This window comes from Coregonus lavaretus (assembly GCF_964263955.1).
Source record: "Coregonus lavaretus genome assembly, contig: HAP1_SCAFFOLD_767, whole genome shotgun sequence".
NCBI classification, from domain to species: domain Eukaryota; kingdom Metazoa; phylum Chordata; class Actinopteri; order Salmoniformes; family Salmonidae; genus Coregonus; species Coregonus lavaretus.
Genome location: NW_028162741.1, coordinates 189297 through 207199, shown reverse-complemented (window position 1 = coordinate 207199; position 17903 = coordinate 189297). Strand labels below are relative to the sequence as shown.

Genomic DNA, 17903 nt, shown 5'->3' with positions numbered 1-17903 from the left:
TGTAGCGGTGGTTGGTAGAGTTATTGGATTATAATGAGTGGTAGAGGGAGGCACTGAGAGTGAAGAGCAGCTAACCTAAATAACGTGACCCAGTATATGGATTTGGCACCCTATTCCCTATATAGTGCACTACTTTTCACAAAAGCCCTATGAGCCCTGGTCAAAAGTAGTGAACTAATAGGGAATAGGGTGCCAATGGGGACAAAGATCCAATCTATGGATTTAAAAGACAATGTTTTACTAACAGATGCTTCTCGACATGAGTGCAAACTGATAGACATTCTGATTATGAACACATCTCATTATAACTAGACCAGCAATACAAGGATTCCTATTGAATAGTGTCTGTCAGCAATTCATTTCATGACATATCTTTTTCACAGTTTGATATTTCGTCAAATAAAATTATTTCGACTAATATTCTCTGGTGTCTGACTGTCGCTGCATAGAATATACTATAGCATCACATTTACACTAGATGTTATACATGCATATTCAAGAGAAGTTATTACTTGAAGAGAAATACCTAGAACGTGTTGGTTAGTCGGTGGGCCAGAACACTACAGATCATTATTCTGTCGTTTGATCATGTTGAAAATAGGAACCTCATTTGTAATTTGACTGACTAATGCTATTTCAATTCCAGTCAATTCACAAAGTAAAACAGAAATACCTATTCTCTCTTAACGCTTTTCAATTAGGAACATGTGCAATTGGGATGAGGTTTACTTTCTGAGTTGACTGGAATTGAAATGGAATTGACCCCAAACCCTGACTGACTATAACGCTAGTCACTTTCTCCCTGCTACAGAAATCTCAAACTATATTTTGAAAGACATCTCTAACTATGTACTCTCAATGTATCCAAGAGAGTTCAGAAATGTTAAATGGACAAACTTCTATATTATTTTACCACGGTCACCGTCTAGCCTAATGAATGCTCTGGGCAATGGCAGTGTTCCACATTCAGAGAGTTATGATAACTCAGTCATAAATTCAGTCAGAGTTATGATAACTCAGTCATAAATTCAGTCAGAGAGTTATGATAACTCAGTCATAAATTCAGTCAGAGAGTTATGATAACTCAGTCATAAATTCAGTCAGAGAGTTATGATAACTCAGTCATAAATTCAGTCAGAGAGTTATGATAACTCAGTCATAAATTCAGTCAGAGAGTTATGATAACTCAGTCATAAATTCAGTCAGAGTTATGATAACTCAGTCAGAGAGTTATGATAACTCAGTCAGAGAGTTATGATAACTCAGTCAGAGAGTTATGATAACTCAGTCATAAATTCAGTCAGAGAGTTATGATAACTCAGTCATAAATTCAGTCAGAGAGTTATGATAACTCAGTCATAAATTCAGTCAGAGAGTTATGATAACTCAGTCATAAATTCAGTCAGAGAGTTATGATAACTCAGTCATAAATTCAGTCAGAGAGTTATGATAACTCAGTCATAAATTCAGTCAGAGAGTTATGATAACTCAGTCATAAATTCAGTCAGAGAGTTATGATAACTCAGTCATCTTTTAAACCAAGATAAAAACATGAAGTGATGTCATCATCATAACATGCAAAGCTGACCTGCCACAGACTGACTGTAAACAAAGTGACAAACAATCTGTGTTCCAAATGGTACTCTATTCCTTACATAGTGCACTACATTTGACCATATTCCCTATGGGCCCTGGTACAAAAAGTAGTGCACTATATACTGTAGGGAATAAGGTTCCATTTGGGATCACGGTTAAAGTATTTTACAAAGCTGTTGTTCCTCTACATGTCGGGTAGTTTGATGCCTGCCCCCCTGTCTGTCCATGGCATGGTTTGAAGCCATCAGCAAACAGATCTAATGCACAAGTCTTTACTTAGCTATTTACAGCAATCAGATAAATCGTCCAACTCCACGTATAACAAGGGACCAGGGAGCACACGTTCTATCTAGTACACTGCTTAATACATCCACGTGGTTGAAAACCTCCCATTACGTTGTACTAGAGAGAGGGGGAGGGAGCTAGGCTAACTGGTGGGAGGGGGGTCGTAGACAGAGACACATCAGAGCATTCTCAGTGTGCTTTAAATACATACACATTAGTAGTAAATATGATACAATATTTGGAAAAAAAAAAAAAAACGTTTAAAAAAAAGATGGGTAAAAATCAAGGAACACACAAAATGGAAGAAGTCATAAATTGAAGAAAATGAAAAAAAAAAATCACAATCATATATTAAGACATTTCTGTGTAAGACATGTCAGCGCATCAACAGTATTACATCTAAGTGATAGATAGAAATGCCTTCCTGTCTGAAAAAGGCTCAGCTGGGGAACACACTACTACAGACACTGACTAGGCTTCTCAGATCATGATCAGTAAGGGAGAGGAGGAGGGAGGGAGAGGGGGAGAGGAGGAGGGAGGGAGAGGGGGAGAGGAGGGAATGGAGGGGAGGGGGGGGGGGAGAATGGAGGAGGGGACTACTCCTATGAAACTGAGTAAGTTAGTGGGTGCAGCCAGTTTACCTCACCTAAAATGTGCACATTTGAGAGACCATTTCATTGGTTCTAAAGTGAAATCTCCACCCAAACGGGGCACCAGGCAAGCTAAAACAAGGTGGGTGTACAGGGTATATGAGGGGATAGAGGTGGGGGTAAAGGGTATATGAGGGGGTAGAGGTGGGGGTAAAGGGTATATGAGGGGGTAGAGGTGGGGGTACAGGGTATATGAGGGGGTAGAGGTGGGGGTAAAGGGTATATGAGGGGGTAGAGGTGGGGGTAAAGGGTATATGAGGGGGTAGAGGTGGGGGTAAAGGGTATATGAGGGGGTAGAGGTGGGGGTACAGGGTATATGAGGGGGTAGAGGTGTAGTGGTACGGTGGTAACGTGGGCAGGGCTAGATGTTCTGACAGCACTGCATCTTTGGTTTGTTCTCAGTGGGCTGCACCTGGATGTTGACCACATTGTTGCTAGGAGACATGTCGCTCTCCTGACGTTCTGACATCTGCTTCTGAGAGACAATACGATAGATTTCTGATGGAGGAGAGAGGGAGGAAGAGAGGGGGGAAGAGAGGGGAGGAGAGGGAGAGAGGAAGAGAGGGGAGGGGAGGGAGAGGGAGGAAGAAAGAGAAGAGAGGGAGGGAGAGAGAGAGAGAGAGAGAGGGAAGGAGGGAGAGAGAAGATTAGGTCATATCCAGTCTGTCTTGCCAAGATAGCAGATCAAATCAACAGATGTGACATTAAAAAAATGACATTCACACACACACACCTGTCAGAATGGTCTGGAAAGCAGTTTCAACATTGGTGGAATCCAGGGCTGACGTCTCAAGGAAAGACAAACCGTTTTTCTCTGAGGGGAAAAAAAACAACGTAAGAAAATAACTTAGAGACTGTACCAGTTATGGAACATTACAGACTGTACCAGGCTGTACCAGTTACGGAATATTAGAGACTGTACCAGGCTGTACCAGTTATGGAACATTACAGACTGTACCAGGCTGTACCAGTTACGGAATATTAGAGACTGTACCAGGCTGTACCAGTTATGGAACATTACAGACTGTACCAGGCTGTACCAGTTACGGAATATTAGAGACTGTACCAGTTATGGAACATTCCACAGGAATGAATGCAAGCATAAAAAGTGCTATTAAACATACATTTTTGTGAGTCAGCAGCATCATAAATTAAGGAAAGTATAAAACAGAAATGTATACAGCTTCTTCTGTGCCTGACACTCCTTCAGAATGGCGCAGCATCTCTAACCTGCAAATGCTCGTGCCTCGTCGGTGGGCACTGCCCTGAGGTGGCGCAGGTCACTCTTGTTGCCCACTAGCATGATGACGATGTTGGTGTCTGCATGGTCTCTCAGCTCCTTCAACCACCGCTCCACATTTTCATAGGTCAGGTGCTTGGCGATGTCATAGACCAGCAGGGCCCCCACCGCTCCTCGGTAGTACCTGCACCATGACATCATCAACAGGGGACAAAGAGGCATGGTCAATTTGATCCATAAAAGTCAGCGTACCTATATAGCCCTTTAACAACAGTGCACAAAGAGCTTTACAGTACCCAGGTCTAGACCCTCAGAGCTTTACAGTACCCAGGTCTAGACCCTCAGAGAGCTTTACAGTACCCAGGTCTAGACCCTCAGAGCTTTACAGTACCCAGGTCTAGACCCTCAGAGCTTTACAGTACCCAGGTCTAGACCCTCAGAGCTTTACAGTACCCAGGTCTAGACCCTCAGAGCTTTACAGTACCCAGGTCTAGACCCTCAGAGAGCTTTACAGTACCCAGGTCTAGACCCTCAGAGCTTTAGCGTACCCAGATCTAGACCCTCAGAGCTTTACAGTACCCAGGTCTAGACCCTCAGAGCTTTACAGTACCCAGGTCTAGACCCTCAGAGAGCTTTACAGTACCCAGGTCTATACCCTCAGAGCTTTAGCGTACCCAGGTCTAGACCCTCAGAGAGCTTTACAGTACCCAGGTCTAGACCCTCAGAGCTTTACAGTACCCAGGTCTAGACCCTCAGAGCTTTACAGTACCCAGGTCTAGACCCTCAGAGCTTTACAGTACCCAGGTCTAGACCCTCAGAGCTTTACAGTACCCAGGTCTAGACCCTCAGAGAGCTTTACAGTACCCAGGTCTAGACCCTCAGAGCTTTACAGTACCCAGGTCTAGACCCTCAGAGCTTTACAGTCCCCAGGTCTAGACTCTCAGAGCTTTATAGTACCCAGGTCTAGACCCTCAGAGCTTTACAGTACCCAGGTCTAGACCCTCAGAGCTTTACAGTACCCAGGTCTAGACCCTCAGAGCTTTACAGTACCCAGGTCTAGACCCTCAAAGGGCTTTACAGTACCCAGGTCTAGACCCTCAAAGAGCTTTACAGTACCCAGGTCTAGACCCTCAAAGAGCTTTACAGTACCCAGGTCTAGACCCTCAGAGCTTTACAGTACCCAGGTCTAGACCCTCAGAGCTTTAGCGTACCCAGATCTAGACCCTCAGAGCTTTACAGTACCCAGGTCTAGACCCTCAGAGCTTTACAGTACCCAGGTCTAGACCCTCAGAGAGCTTTACAGTACCCAGGTCTATACCCTCAGAGCTTTAGCGTACCCAGGTCTAGACCCTCAGAGAGCTTTACAGTACCCAGGTCTAGACCCTCAGAGCTTTACAGTACCCAGGTCTAGACCCTCAGAGCTTTACAGTACCCAGGTCTAGACCCTCAGAGCTTTACAGTACCCAGGTCTAGACCCTCAGAGCTTTACAGTACCCAGGTCTAGACCCTCAGAGAGCTTTACAGTACCCAGGTCTAGACCCTCAGAGCTTTACAGTACCCAGGTCTAGACCCTCAGAGCTTTACAGTCCCCAGGTCTAGACTCTCAGAGCTTTATAGTACCCAGGTCTAGACCCTCAGAGCTTTACAGTACCCAGGTCTAGACCCTCAGAGCTTTACAGTACCCAGGTCTAGACCCTCAGAGCTTTACAGTACCCAGGTCTAGACCCTCAAAGAGCTTTACAGTACCCAGGTCTAGACCCTCAAAGAGCTTTACAGTACCCAGGTCTAGACCCTCAAAGAGCTTTACAGTACCCAGGTCTAGACCCTCAGAGCTTTACAGTACCCAGGTCTAGACCCTCAGAGCTTTACAGTACCCAGGTCTAGACCCTCAGAGCTTTACAGTACCCAGGTCTAGACCCTCAGAGAGCTTTACAGTACCCAGGTCTAGACCCTCAGAGCTTTACAGTACCCAGGTCTAGACCCTCAGAGCTTTACAGTACCCAGGTCTAGACCCTCAGAGAGCTTTACAGTCCCCAGGTCTAGACTCTCAGAGCTTTATAGTACCCAGGTCTAGACCCTCAGAGCTTTACAGTACCCAGGTCTAGACCCTCAGAGCTTTACAGTACCCAGGTCTAGACCCTCAGAGAGCTTTACAGTCCCCAGGTCTAGACCCTCAGAGCTTTATAGTACCCAGGTCTAGACCCTCAGAGCTTTACAGTACCCAGGTCTAGACCCTCAGAGCTTTACAGTACCCAGGTCTAGACCCTCAGAGCTTTACAGTACCCAGGTCTAGACCCTCAGAGAGCTTTACAGTACCCAGGTCTAGACCCTCAGAGCTTTACAGTACCCAGGTCTAGACCCTCAGAGAGCTTTACAGTACCCAGGTCTAGACCCTCAGAGCTTTACAGTACCCAGGTCTAGACCCTCAGAGCTTTACAGTACCCAGGTCTAGACCCTCAGAGCTTTACAGTACCCAGGTCTAGACCCTCAAAGAGCTTTACAGTACCCAGGTCTAGACCCTCAGAGCTTTACAGTACCCAGGTCTAGACCCTCAGAGCTTTACAGTACCCAGGTCTAGACCCTCAGAGAGCTTTACAGTCCCCAGGTCTAGACTCTCAGAGCTTTACAGTACCCAGGTCTAGACCCTCAGAGCTTTACAGTACCCAGGTCTAGACCCTCAGAGCTTTACAGTACCCAGGTCTAGACCCTCAGAGCTTTACAGTACCCAGGTCTAGACCCTCAGAGCTTTACAGTACCCAGGTCTAGACCCTCAGAGCTTTACAGTACCCAGGTCTAGACCCTCAGAGCTTTACAGTACCCAGGTCTAGACCCTCAAAGAGCTTTACAGTACCCAGGTCTAGACCCTCAGAGCTTTACAGTACCCATGTCTAGACCCTCAGAGCTTTACAGTACCCAGGTCTAGACCCTCAGAGAGCTTTACAGTCCCCAGGTCTAGACACTCAGAGCTTTACAGTACCCAGGTCTAGACCCTCAGAGCTTTACAGTACCCAGGTCTAGACCCTCAGAGCTTTACAGTACCCAGGTCTAGACCCTCAGAGCTTTACAGTACCCAGGTCTAGACCCTCAGAGAGCTTTACAGTACCCAGGTCTAGACCCTCAGAGCTTTACAGTACCCAGGTCTAGACCCTCAGAGAGCTTTACAGTACCCAGGTCTAGACCCTCAGAGCTTTACAGTACCCAGGTCTAGACCCTCAGAGCTTTACAGTACCCAGGTCTAGACCCTCAGAGCTTTACAGTACCCAGGTCTAGACCCTCAAAGAGCTTTACAGTACCCAGGTCTAGACCCTCAGAGCTTTACAGTACCCAGGTCTAGACCCTCAGAGCTTTACAGTACCCAGGTCTAGACCCTCAGAGAGCTTTACAGTCCCCAGGTCTAGACTCTCAGAGCTTTATAGTACCCAGGTCTAGACCCTCAGAGCTTTACAGTACCCAGGTCTAGACCCTCAGAGCTTTACAGTACCCAGGTCTAGACCCTCAGAGCTTTACAGTACCCAGGTATAGACCCTCAGAGAGCTTTACAGTACCCAGGTCTAGACCCTCAGAGCTTTACAGTACCCAGGTCTAGACCCTCAGAGAGCTTTACAGTACCCAGGTCTAGACCCTCAAAGAGCTTTACAGTACCCAGGTCTAGACCCTCAGAGCTTTACAGTACCCAGGTCTAGACCCTCAGAGCTTTACAGTACCCAGGTCTAGACCCTCAGAGAGCTTTACAGTCCCCAGGTCTAGACTCTCAGAGCTTTATAGTACCCAGGTCTAGACCCTCAGAGCTTTACAGTACCCAGGTCTAGACCCTCAGAGAGCTTTACAGTACCCAGGTCTAGACCCTCAGAGCTTTACAGTACCCAGGTCTAGACCCTCAGAGAGCTTTACAGTACCCAGGTCTAGACCCTCAGAGCTTTACAGTACCCAGGTCTAGACCCTCAGAGCTTTACAGTACCCAGGTCTAGACCCTCAGAGCTTTACAGTACCCAGGTCTAGACCCTCAAAGAGCTTTACAGTACCCAGGTCTAGACCCTCAGAGCTTTACAGTACCCAGGTCTAGACCCTCAGAGCTTTACAGTACCCAGGTCTAGACCCTCAGAGCTTTACAGTACCCAGGTCTAGACCCTCAGAGCTTTACAGTACCCAGGTCTAGACCCTCAGAGCTTTACAGTACCCAGGTCTAGACCCTCAGAGAGCTTTACAGTACCCAGGTCTAGACCCTCAGAGCTTTACAGTACCCAGGTCTAGACCCTCAGAGCTTTACAGTACCCAGGTCTAGACCCTCAAAGAGCAAGCAACAGCACACAGCACAGTGGCTGAACCCCTATCCACTAGGACATGTTAGTACTGAGTCTTTGGCTGGCCTCCTATCCACTAGGACATCTTAGTACTGAGTCTTTGGCTGGCCTCCTATCCACTAGGACATGTTAGTACTGAGTCTTTGGCTGAACCCCTATCCACTAGGACATGTTAGTACTGAGTCTTTGGCTGGCCTCCTATCCACTAGGACATGTTAGTACTGAGTCTTTGGCTGGCCTCCTATCCACTAGGACATCTTAGTACTGAGTCTTTGGCTGGCCTCCTATCCACTAGGACATGTTAGTACTGAGTCTTTGGCTGAACCCCTATCCACTAGGATATGTTAGTACTGAGTCTTTGGCTGGCCTCCTATCCACTAGGACATGTTAGTACTGAGTCTTTGGCTGGCCTCCTATCCACTAGGACATGTTAGTACTGAGTCTTTGGCTGGCCTCCTATCCACTAGGACATGTTAGTACTGAGTCTTTGGCTGAACCCCTATCCACTAGGACATGTTAGTACTGAGTCTTTGGCTGAACCCCTATCCACACAGAAAGTGGCACAGGTCCTAATCCAGGCACTTGTCATCTCCCGTCTGGATTACTGCAACTCGCTGTTGGCTGGGCTCCCTGCCTGTGCCATTAAACCCCTACAACTTATCCAGAACGCCACAGCCCGTCTGGTGTTCGACCTTCCCAAGTTCTCTCATGTCACCCCGCTCCTCCGCACACTCCACTGGCTTCCAGTTGAGGCTCGCATCTACTACAAGACCATGGTGCTTGCCTACGGAGCTGTGAGGGGAACGGCACCTCCTTACCTTCAGGCTCTGATCAGACCCTACACCCAAACGAGGGCACTACGTTCATCCACCTCTGGCCTGCTAGCTCCCCTACCTCTACAGAAGCACAGTTCCCTCTCAGCCCAGTCAAAGCTATTTGCTGCTCTGGCACCCCAATGGTGGAACAAGCTCCCCCACGACGCCAGGACAGCGGAGTCACTGACCACCTTCCGGAGACACTTGAAACCCCACCTCTTTAAGGAATACCTGTGATAGTATAAAGCAATCATTCTACCCCCCCCTCCTCCACCCCCCCATAAAAGAAAAGAAGAAAAAAAGTGGTTGTCCCACTTGCTATCATAAGTTGAATGCACCAATTTGTAAGTCGCTCTGGATAACAGCGTCTGCTAAATGATGCAAATGTAAATGTAATGTTAGTACTGAGTCTTTGGCTGAACCACCTTACAGATAATTGTATATGTGGGGTATTGAGATGAGGTAGTGATTCAAAAATCATGTTAAACTCTATTATTGTACAGACTGAGTCCATGCAACTTATGTGACTTGTTAAGCAAATTTTTACTCCTGAACTTAGGCTTGCCATAACAATTATTCCACATTATGGGGTATTGTGTGTAGGCCAGTGACACATCATCTCAATTTAATCCATTTTAAATTCAGGCTGTAACACAACAAAATGTGGAAAAAGTAAAGGGGTGTGAATACTTTCTGAAGGCAATGTAGAGGTTTTACCCTCTAGTTGCACAGGTGACGGCAGAAATTAGGTCAAATGGATTTAAGTTTTCCTGCATTTACATCACCGGCCACTAGGAGCGCCGCCTCTGGATGAGCATTTTCTTGTTAGCATTTACATTTTAGTCATTTTAGTCACTTATCCAGAGCGACTTACAGGAGCAATTAGGGTTAAGTGCCTTGCTCAAGGGCACATCGACAGATTTTTCACCTAGTTGGCTCGGGGATTAGAACCAGCGACCTTTCGGTTACTGGCACAACGCTCTTAACCACTAAGCTACCTGCCACCCTATATGCATATGGCTCTATACAGCTCGTTGAGTGCGGTCTTAGTGCCAGCATCAGATTGTGGTGGCAATGCCCTAATGCAATGCCCTGATGCATTTAGTGCTCAAATCTCAGACAATTGAACAGTGAGGTGGACAATTATTGTTTTAGGAAAGTAAAAACCAATAAAACAATAGGCTATAAAGTTTTGCATATGCTACAGATCAAAACACAAGGAATTGTGTTTTTGTAATTAGTTATAGGCTGTTTTTAAGGACATTGGCTCATTTGGCCAATATCCCTCGTTTATTGATGGCGCTGGCTGCGTTGGTGGAAAGCCTAATGGGTTACGCACCCAATCCATATGGCCCTTTGTAGGTCAGGTGCTTGCAAGGCCAGGGTCGTGGGTTCGATTCCCAGGACCACCCATACGTAAAATGAATGCGTGCATGACCAAGTGGTGTCTGCTAAATTGAATATATTACATGACTAAGTGGTGTCTGCTAAATGGAATATATTAGATGACTAAGTGGTGTCTGCTAAATGGAATATATTACATGACTAAGTGGTGTCTGTTAAATGGAATATTACATGACTAAGTGGTGTCTGCTAAATGGAATATATTACATGACTAAGTGGTGTCTGCTAAATGGAATATATTACATGACTAAGTGGCGTCTGCTAAATGGAATATTACATGACTAAGTGGTGTCTGCTAAATGGAATATGACATGACTAAGTGGTGTCTGCTAAATGGAATCTATTACATGACTAAGTGGTGTCTGCTAAATGGAATATATTACATATTATATGACTGTAAGTGGCGTCTGCTAAATGGAATATATTACATATGGATGACTGGTAGATTTCTCAAAGGTTCGATAAATTGAAATCTTCCCGGTCACTTGTCCAGCGCAAAAACCCTGGTACATATCTAGGATCAGCTTCCCCCTCCCCAGTCATAACCATTAGTGGGGGAAATGCTAAACTGACCCCAGATCAGCATCTGGGGGCAACTTTACCCTACAGCATACTTACGCTGAGGTGATAGCCCGGTAGCGCTCCTGTCCTGCCGTGTCCCAGATCTGAGCCTTCACAGTTTTCCCATCCACCTGGATACTGCGGGTGGCAAACTCCACTCCGATGGTGCTCTTACTCTCCAGGTTAAACTCATTCCGGGTGAAACGAGAGAGCAGGTTGCTCTTGCCCACACCCGAGTCTCCTATCAGAACCACTGGAACACGAAAGGAATCACTGATGGATTAGATTCAATTCAATAAAATATTTTATTGACCCCAAAGGTCAGGGCCGGATTACACACACACTTCCATTTTTCTCTGCCTACGGGTTTGGCCCCCAGGGCTTCAGCCCCTGTAAGCCCCTGCATTAATCAGGCCCTGCCAAAAGGTCAACGTGTAGCAATTGCATGGGGATATGACATAGTTACATCACGTGTAGCTACATAGACAAGATTCCATCACATAAAATATCTGACCACCACCATTCACTTTTGCAGTGACACAGTCAAAAATCAACAGTGGTGTGTAGCTAATTCTTAGTCTATGCTTTTTATGTTCAATCAGTTTGAAATAGACAACAACAAAACAGATAGCCACAACACATGACATCTGTGAAATTTAGACTAAACAGCACAGAAAAAAAAACCAGGAAAGGATGATAATAACTTCACATTATTTATCTACGGATGAATGTAGCTAGATAATAACCAATGTTCGATGCATGTAGCCAAGCTAAGCAGCTGGCTAGCTAAACTAGCCATCTAGCTATCTCGGGAAACACCCCGACCTCACTTAATCATACAAAAGTCAGCTTTGTTTAGAAACAGCTGCAGCTAACGTTAGCTAGCTAGCTAGCTAACTAGCGAACGTACTAACGTTGGGCGTTTGGCTAGCTAACGTTGCAATCCAACTGCTTTACAATTTGTGTTTATAATTTATCAATATGTATTTTTCGTTTATAAAACAAATACTGTGTCAATCCAGAGCTATTCACACGCCTGCTATATCATACTTCACAGACACAAATTAAAAGGATTGACACTAGCTAAACAGCTGGCTAGCAAACCTTAGCTAGCTTTGTTAGCGATAGCGAGAATCATGTTGTAATGTTACCTTTAAACAGATAATCGTATTCATCGTCTCTGGTTCCCATTTTCTAAAAGATAATTAGGAGTATTTCGTTTGTATAAGCTGTTTAAAATGCGACGATCTAGCAAATAGATTTTGAAACACTCAGCTAGCTAACGGCGACGGGGTCTGTTTTCAGACTGACACTTCCGGGATTTTGTTGTGACGTTTACTAGCTAAGGGAGGGGGAACAAGCCCCCCCAAAAAAGCAAACCAAAGGCCAATATTCCTTGCTGCGATATGGATTGCAGACACTTCAAATAAAAAGACACCAGTGAAATAGTACTCCACCACAGAAAATAACCGCTACAGAGCATTGGTACTCTATTAAATACATAACATGTAACTTCTTAGACCACAGGGTTCTATGGTGTAATGGTTAGCACTCAGGACTCTGAATCCTGCGATCCGAGTTCAAATCTCGGTAGAACCTATGTTTTTTTTTTCTCGCTAACACGTCCCAGATACGGCGCAGATCCACAGAGAAGGCATGTTCTGACGGGAGGTGCCATCAGAAAGCCCTTCAAAATACACTACGTGTACAAAACATTAGGAACGCCTGCTCCTTCCATGACTGACCAGGTAAATCCAGGTGAAAGCTATGAACCCTCACTGATGTGAACTGTAAAATCCACTTCAATCAGTGTAGATGAAGGGGAGAAGACAGGTTAAATAAGCATTTTTAAGCCTTGAGACAATTGAGAAATTGATTGTGTGCGTGCCATTCAGAGGGTGAATGAGCAAGACAAAATATTTAAGTGCCTTTAAACAGGGTATGGGAGTAGGTTCTAGGCGCACCGGTTTGAGTGTGTCAAGAACTGCAACGCTGCTGGGTTTTTTATGCTCAACAGTTTCCCTTGTGTATCATCAATGATCTACCACCCAAAGGACATCCAGCCAACTTGAATCAAGAATGGTCCACCACCCAAAGAACATCCAGCCAATTTGACACAACTGTGGGAAGCATTGGAGTCAACATCTGCCAGCATCCTTGTGGAACGCTTTCGACACCTTGTAGAGTCCATGGCCAGACGAACTGAGGCTATTCTGAGGGCAAAAAAGGGGGTGCAACTCAATATTAGGACGGTGTTCCTAATGTTTTGTACACTCAGTGTATACCTCCACATAAAAAACCCATGATACAAGCAAATATTGGATTTTAAGAATGATGAGATTTGCCACTAGGTGGCAGAATAGTCCTGATAAGGCTACCTTTCTAATACTAACCTCAGCGGGGGAATTATAATTATGAGAGGATCTAGGGCTAAGCTAGAACAAAAATATAAACGCAACATGTAAAATATTGGTCCCATGTTTCATGAGCTGATATAACAGATCCCAGAAATGTTCCATACGCACAAAAAGCTTATTCCTCTCGAATGTTGTGCACTCTATTGTTTAGCTCACTTCATGAACTTAATTTCTTTAAAATACAGCAGATTAACAGACTACGAATGACGTTCTTTCAAACATGAAGTTAAATACTTCTTCACAAAAAAAAATCTATGTGCTTGTTTTTAAAAAGGTAATAAAGATACATCCCTGTTAGTGAGCATTTCTCCTTTGCCAAGATAATCCATCTACCTGACAGGTGTGGCATATCAAGAAGCTGATTAAACAGCATGATCATTACACAGGTGCACCTTGTGCTGGGGACAATAAAGACCACTCTAAAATGTGCAATTTTGTCACACAACACAATGCCACCCACAGCTGCCTCAAGTTTTGAGGGTGTGTGCAATTGGAATACTGACTGCAGGAATGTCCACCAGAGCTGTTGCCAGATAATTGAATGTTAATTTCTCTACCATAAGGCACTTCCGCAACGTCGTTTTAGAGAATTTGGCAGTACGTCCCACTGGCCTCCCAACTGCAGACCACGTGTAACCACGCCAGCCCAGGACCTCCACATCCAGCTTCTTCACCTGCGGGATCGTCTGAGACCAGCCACCCGGACAGCTGATGAAACTGTGGGTTTGCACAACCAAATAATTTCTTCACAAACTGTCAGAAACCGTCTCAGGGAAGCTGATCTGCGTGCTCATTGTCCTCACCAGGGTCTTGACCTGACTGCAATTTGGCGTCATAACTGACTTCAGTGGGCAAATGCTCACCTTCGATGGCCACTGGCATGCTGGAGAAATGTGCTCTTCGCTGATTGAATCCCAACTGTACCGGGCAAATGGCAGACGTGTGAGAGCGGTTTGCTGATGTCAACGTTGTGAACAGAGTGCTGCAAGGTGGGCTTATGGTATGGGCAGGCATAAGTTACGGACACGATGGCAATTGTAATGCACAGAGATCCTGTGACGAGATCCTGAGGCCCATTGTCGTGCCATTCATCCGCCGCCATCACATCATGTTTCATCATGATAATGCACGGCCCCATGTCGCAAGGATCTGTACACAATTCCTGGAAGCTGAAAATCTTCCAGTTCTTCCATGGCCTGCATACTCACCAGACATGTCACCCATTGAGCATGTTTGGGATGCTCTGGATCGACGTGTACGACAGCGTGTTCCAGTTTCCGCCAATATATCCAGCAACTTCGCACAGCCATTGAAGAGGATTGGGACAACATTCCACAGGCCACAATCAACAGCCTGATCAACTCTATGCGAAGGAGATGTGTCGCCCTGCATGGAGCAAATGGTGGTCAGACCAGATACTGACTGGTTTTCTGATCCACCCCTACCTTTTATCTGTGACCAACAGAGCATATGCATATCTGTATTCCCAGTCATGTGAAATCCATGTATGAACTGTAACTCAGTAAAATCTTTGAAATTGTTTCATTTTATTAAATAACATAAATGAAATTGTTTTATGTTGCGTTTATGTTTTGTTTTTGTCTGGGGAATTAACATTTTCAATAACACTCCACATTAAGGTATACTTAAAATTATGTATAAATTGTATTATAGGCATTTTATATATACCCTATGCATTTTTATGTATTTAACCAATACTTGTGTAGGCTTGCAAGTCCGAATTTTACAATCAAAGTATTATAACTTAGTTTGTAAAAAGATAATTATTAGTTTATATATAGTGTAGTTACACGGCTATAACACAATGAAATGTTATTTTGGTGCTTTCCAAAATTGCATAGTGTGACCCGACAGCAGCCAAACAAACCTCTGTGCGTGTTAAAATGCGGTGAGCGACGGATTTCCCATCACAACCAAAATGGCGGAACAGAGAGCCGGGTCGGCGCTATGAAGACAGCACGATAGAAATATTGTTGTCTATTTCGAGATATCAGCGGCCGATTAAAAATATTGACCGTTTTATAATGCCAGTGTGTTTTTGAAGAAATCCTGCCGAAGTTGGACGAGGAGGGATATCGCATTTGCTAGCGGAGTAAGTATGATGCTAGTTAAACCGTTATTTCGTGATGAGTTAATAAGGGCTTCTTAGCTACGAGTTAGCTAGCTAATGTCGTGTAACCAGCCGTAGCCAGGCTAGCTAGGGCGAACTGAGTTTTATTCCAGGCTGTCACTATCAGTTTAGTGGGGCACCCATATGTGAATTTGAGCAGAATTCATGCAGTGAATTGACCGGATACCTGTCCAGACAGACAGTACCAGCCCGTGTGGAGCGTTTGCTTGTTGTACCAGCGTCTGTGTCCGGCTTTAATGCTGCCTTGTCATTGATATAGTAGCTAGTCAGCTTCTTTAATACCTTCATGCGAATGCATATGATATGCCAAAGGTTGCTGTCAGGCTGTCAAGGCGGTGGAAAACTGTGTACATAATGAATATAGTTAGCTTCATATTCCGTATCCGTGCTCCAGAGCATGGAATCACATTATGGGAGCCGTTTATAGAAGCCCACCTGTGGCACCTCAGGTTCTCTGGCGCGGCGCAACATGTTGTGAAGGCAAGCAAGCGGTCAATGACCGACTATGACCCTATGCAGGGACATAAGGATTGACTGAATGGTTATATAGTGCACATTTTAGTGTCACAAATAGATTTTTGCATTGGACTATAATAATGTAATGTGTGGGTCAGGTCGTCTTAAAATGAAGCTAAATATCATCCTCTGTCAGATAATAATTTAAGCGGGGAGAATTCCATGCGTCACTTCTGCTTGGCAGAGCTATGCAGTTATTTTCAGCAGGCTTGATGGTGTACAAACGGAATACAACATTAGCTACTTCCTCAAGATTGAGCCAAATGTATGTGGTTTTTGACTGAGGAAACAGAGTTGATCCTACTGTTTAGATTGAGCTGAAGTGAGTATAGTGGAAAAGTGATTTAGATGTTGTATTCACTGTGATTTATTAACACGTGTTTTTAGAGCTATATATCTTATATTATGTAAAAATGCACCAATTTGTAAGTCGCTCTGGATAAGAGCGTCAGCTAAATGACTTAAATGTAAATGTAATGTCTTGAAGGTGGCAAAAAAGTATGCTGTTGTGCTGTGGAAACAGCTGTATGGCAAGCAGATGTGGAAAAGTGTGCTGATACATCAGGGAGCCTCAGTTCATCGATGTGTAAAAACTTCTCCAAATTCTTGCATGCTTTCTTGCATACTGGAATGATGAGACATCAGATATGAGTTAACTTTAGGCTATTTAGATGGATTTTATGATGTATGTCCTCATGAGAGATTTAATTGGTCACACAGACCGGACAGACCAGTCAAGTCAAATCATACCGTCACACTCTGACAGGAAGATAGACAAAACCTACTCCTGTGATTTGGAAACCTCAGTGGCACACATACTAGAGAGGTGTTTACATACCCTCACTCACTCAGTAAACTGCACAATTCCTCTTCTGGAGCCAGTCAACATTCTAGATTCAATCCAGTCAACATTCTAGATTCAATCCAGTCAACATTCTAGATTCTATCCAGTCAACATTCTAAATTCTATCCAGTCAACATTCTAGATTCTATCCAGTCAACATTCTAGATTCTATCCAGTCAACATTCTAGATTCTATCCAGTCAACATTCTAGATTCTATCCAGTCAGCATTCTAGATTCTACCCAGTCAGCATTCTAGATTCTACCCAGTCAGCATTCTAGATCCTACCCAGTCAGCATTCTAAATTCTATCCAGTCAACATTCTAGATTCTACCCTGTTATACTCTGTTATTCTATCCTGTGCGTCACTAACTAAGCTAAACCTGACAAACATTGTCAGTGTTGAACACAAACTCAGTGGTCATGGTTTATGGAAAATAGTAAAACAATTGTTGGAGAGAGAAAAAATGTAATCGGTCTGCCATGCCGTGTTTGTTCACGTTTTAACCATGGTGTCCCTGTATCGGAACGTTAAAAAGGAAAAGATGTTGACCACGCAAGGAAAACACTGTCACACGTGAGAGAAATACGTAAAGCAGTCAGTCAAGAGTCAACACAAGTCCTGCCTTTGAACCACACAATATGAAGAGTAGAGTTTCAGAAGCAGGCCTGGGCCTGGGCCCTGGTCAAAGTAGTACACTACATAGGGAATAGGGTGCAATTTGGGACGCAGACCAAGGCCTTGCCAAAGCCCAGGGGTCCTCTCTCACTGTGCAGAGAGGCAGCAGCCGCATCACTGATGGGCTTCAAAGCAAAGGCAAAACCCTAATGATAGAAGTTCAGATGTCAGTGTCCAGGGATAGGACATGTTATAGGAGAACCAGACTTCATACAGGGGAACCCGTAGATAAATGAGAATGTAGCCTAGCCAGAATAGAAGATGATGCAGAATGTAGGTTATGAGAAAGACTAAGTAATGTATGAGATTTCTGTCGGTCTTCTTCAGCAATGCTAATGGATATATACTGGGAGGTTGGAAATAGACAAAGAACATTGCAATTTCATAGGCTTAGGCTTACATTGACTCAGGGATTGCAAAACAGAAACATCAATTAGGCCTAGG

The 17903-nt window shown here is 44.6% G+C and overlaps 2 protein-coding genes across 2 annotated transcripts in view; one reads left to right on the top strand and one right to left on the bottom strand.

Moving 5' to 3' along the window:
• Window positions 1–2064: 2064 nt before the first annotated feature.
• LOC311118939 (ras-related protein Rab-11A) lies at window positions 2065–12160 on the bottom strand. The gene is made up of 5 exons (XM_084193689.1): window positions 12004–12160; window positions 10910–11105; window positions 3762–3955; window positions 3265–3345; window positions 2065–3029 (listed from the first exon to the last, which is right to left on the bottom strand). Exons 1-5 carry the CDS (start codon window positions 12041–12043, stop codon window positions 2893–2895), a joined length of 648 nt encoding a protein of 215 aa, XP_084049815.1. The 5' UTR covers window positions 12044–12160; the 3' UTR covers window positions 2065–2892.
• Window positions 12161–15219: 3059 nt separating this feature from the next.
• LOC311118938 (C-myc promoter-binding protein-like) overlaps window positions 15220–17903 on the top strand; it is a 129498-nt gene continuing 126814 nt past the window's right edge. Inside the window, exon 1 of the mRNA XM_084193688.1 lies at window positions 15220–15382. The gene's annotated coding sequence lies outside the window, so the exon portion shown is untranslated. The remainder of the gene's footprint in view (window positions 15383–17903) is intronic.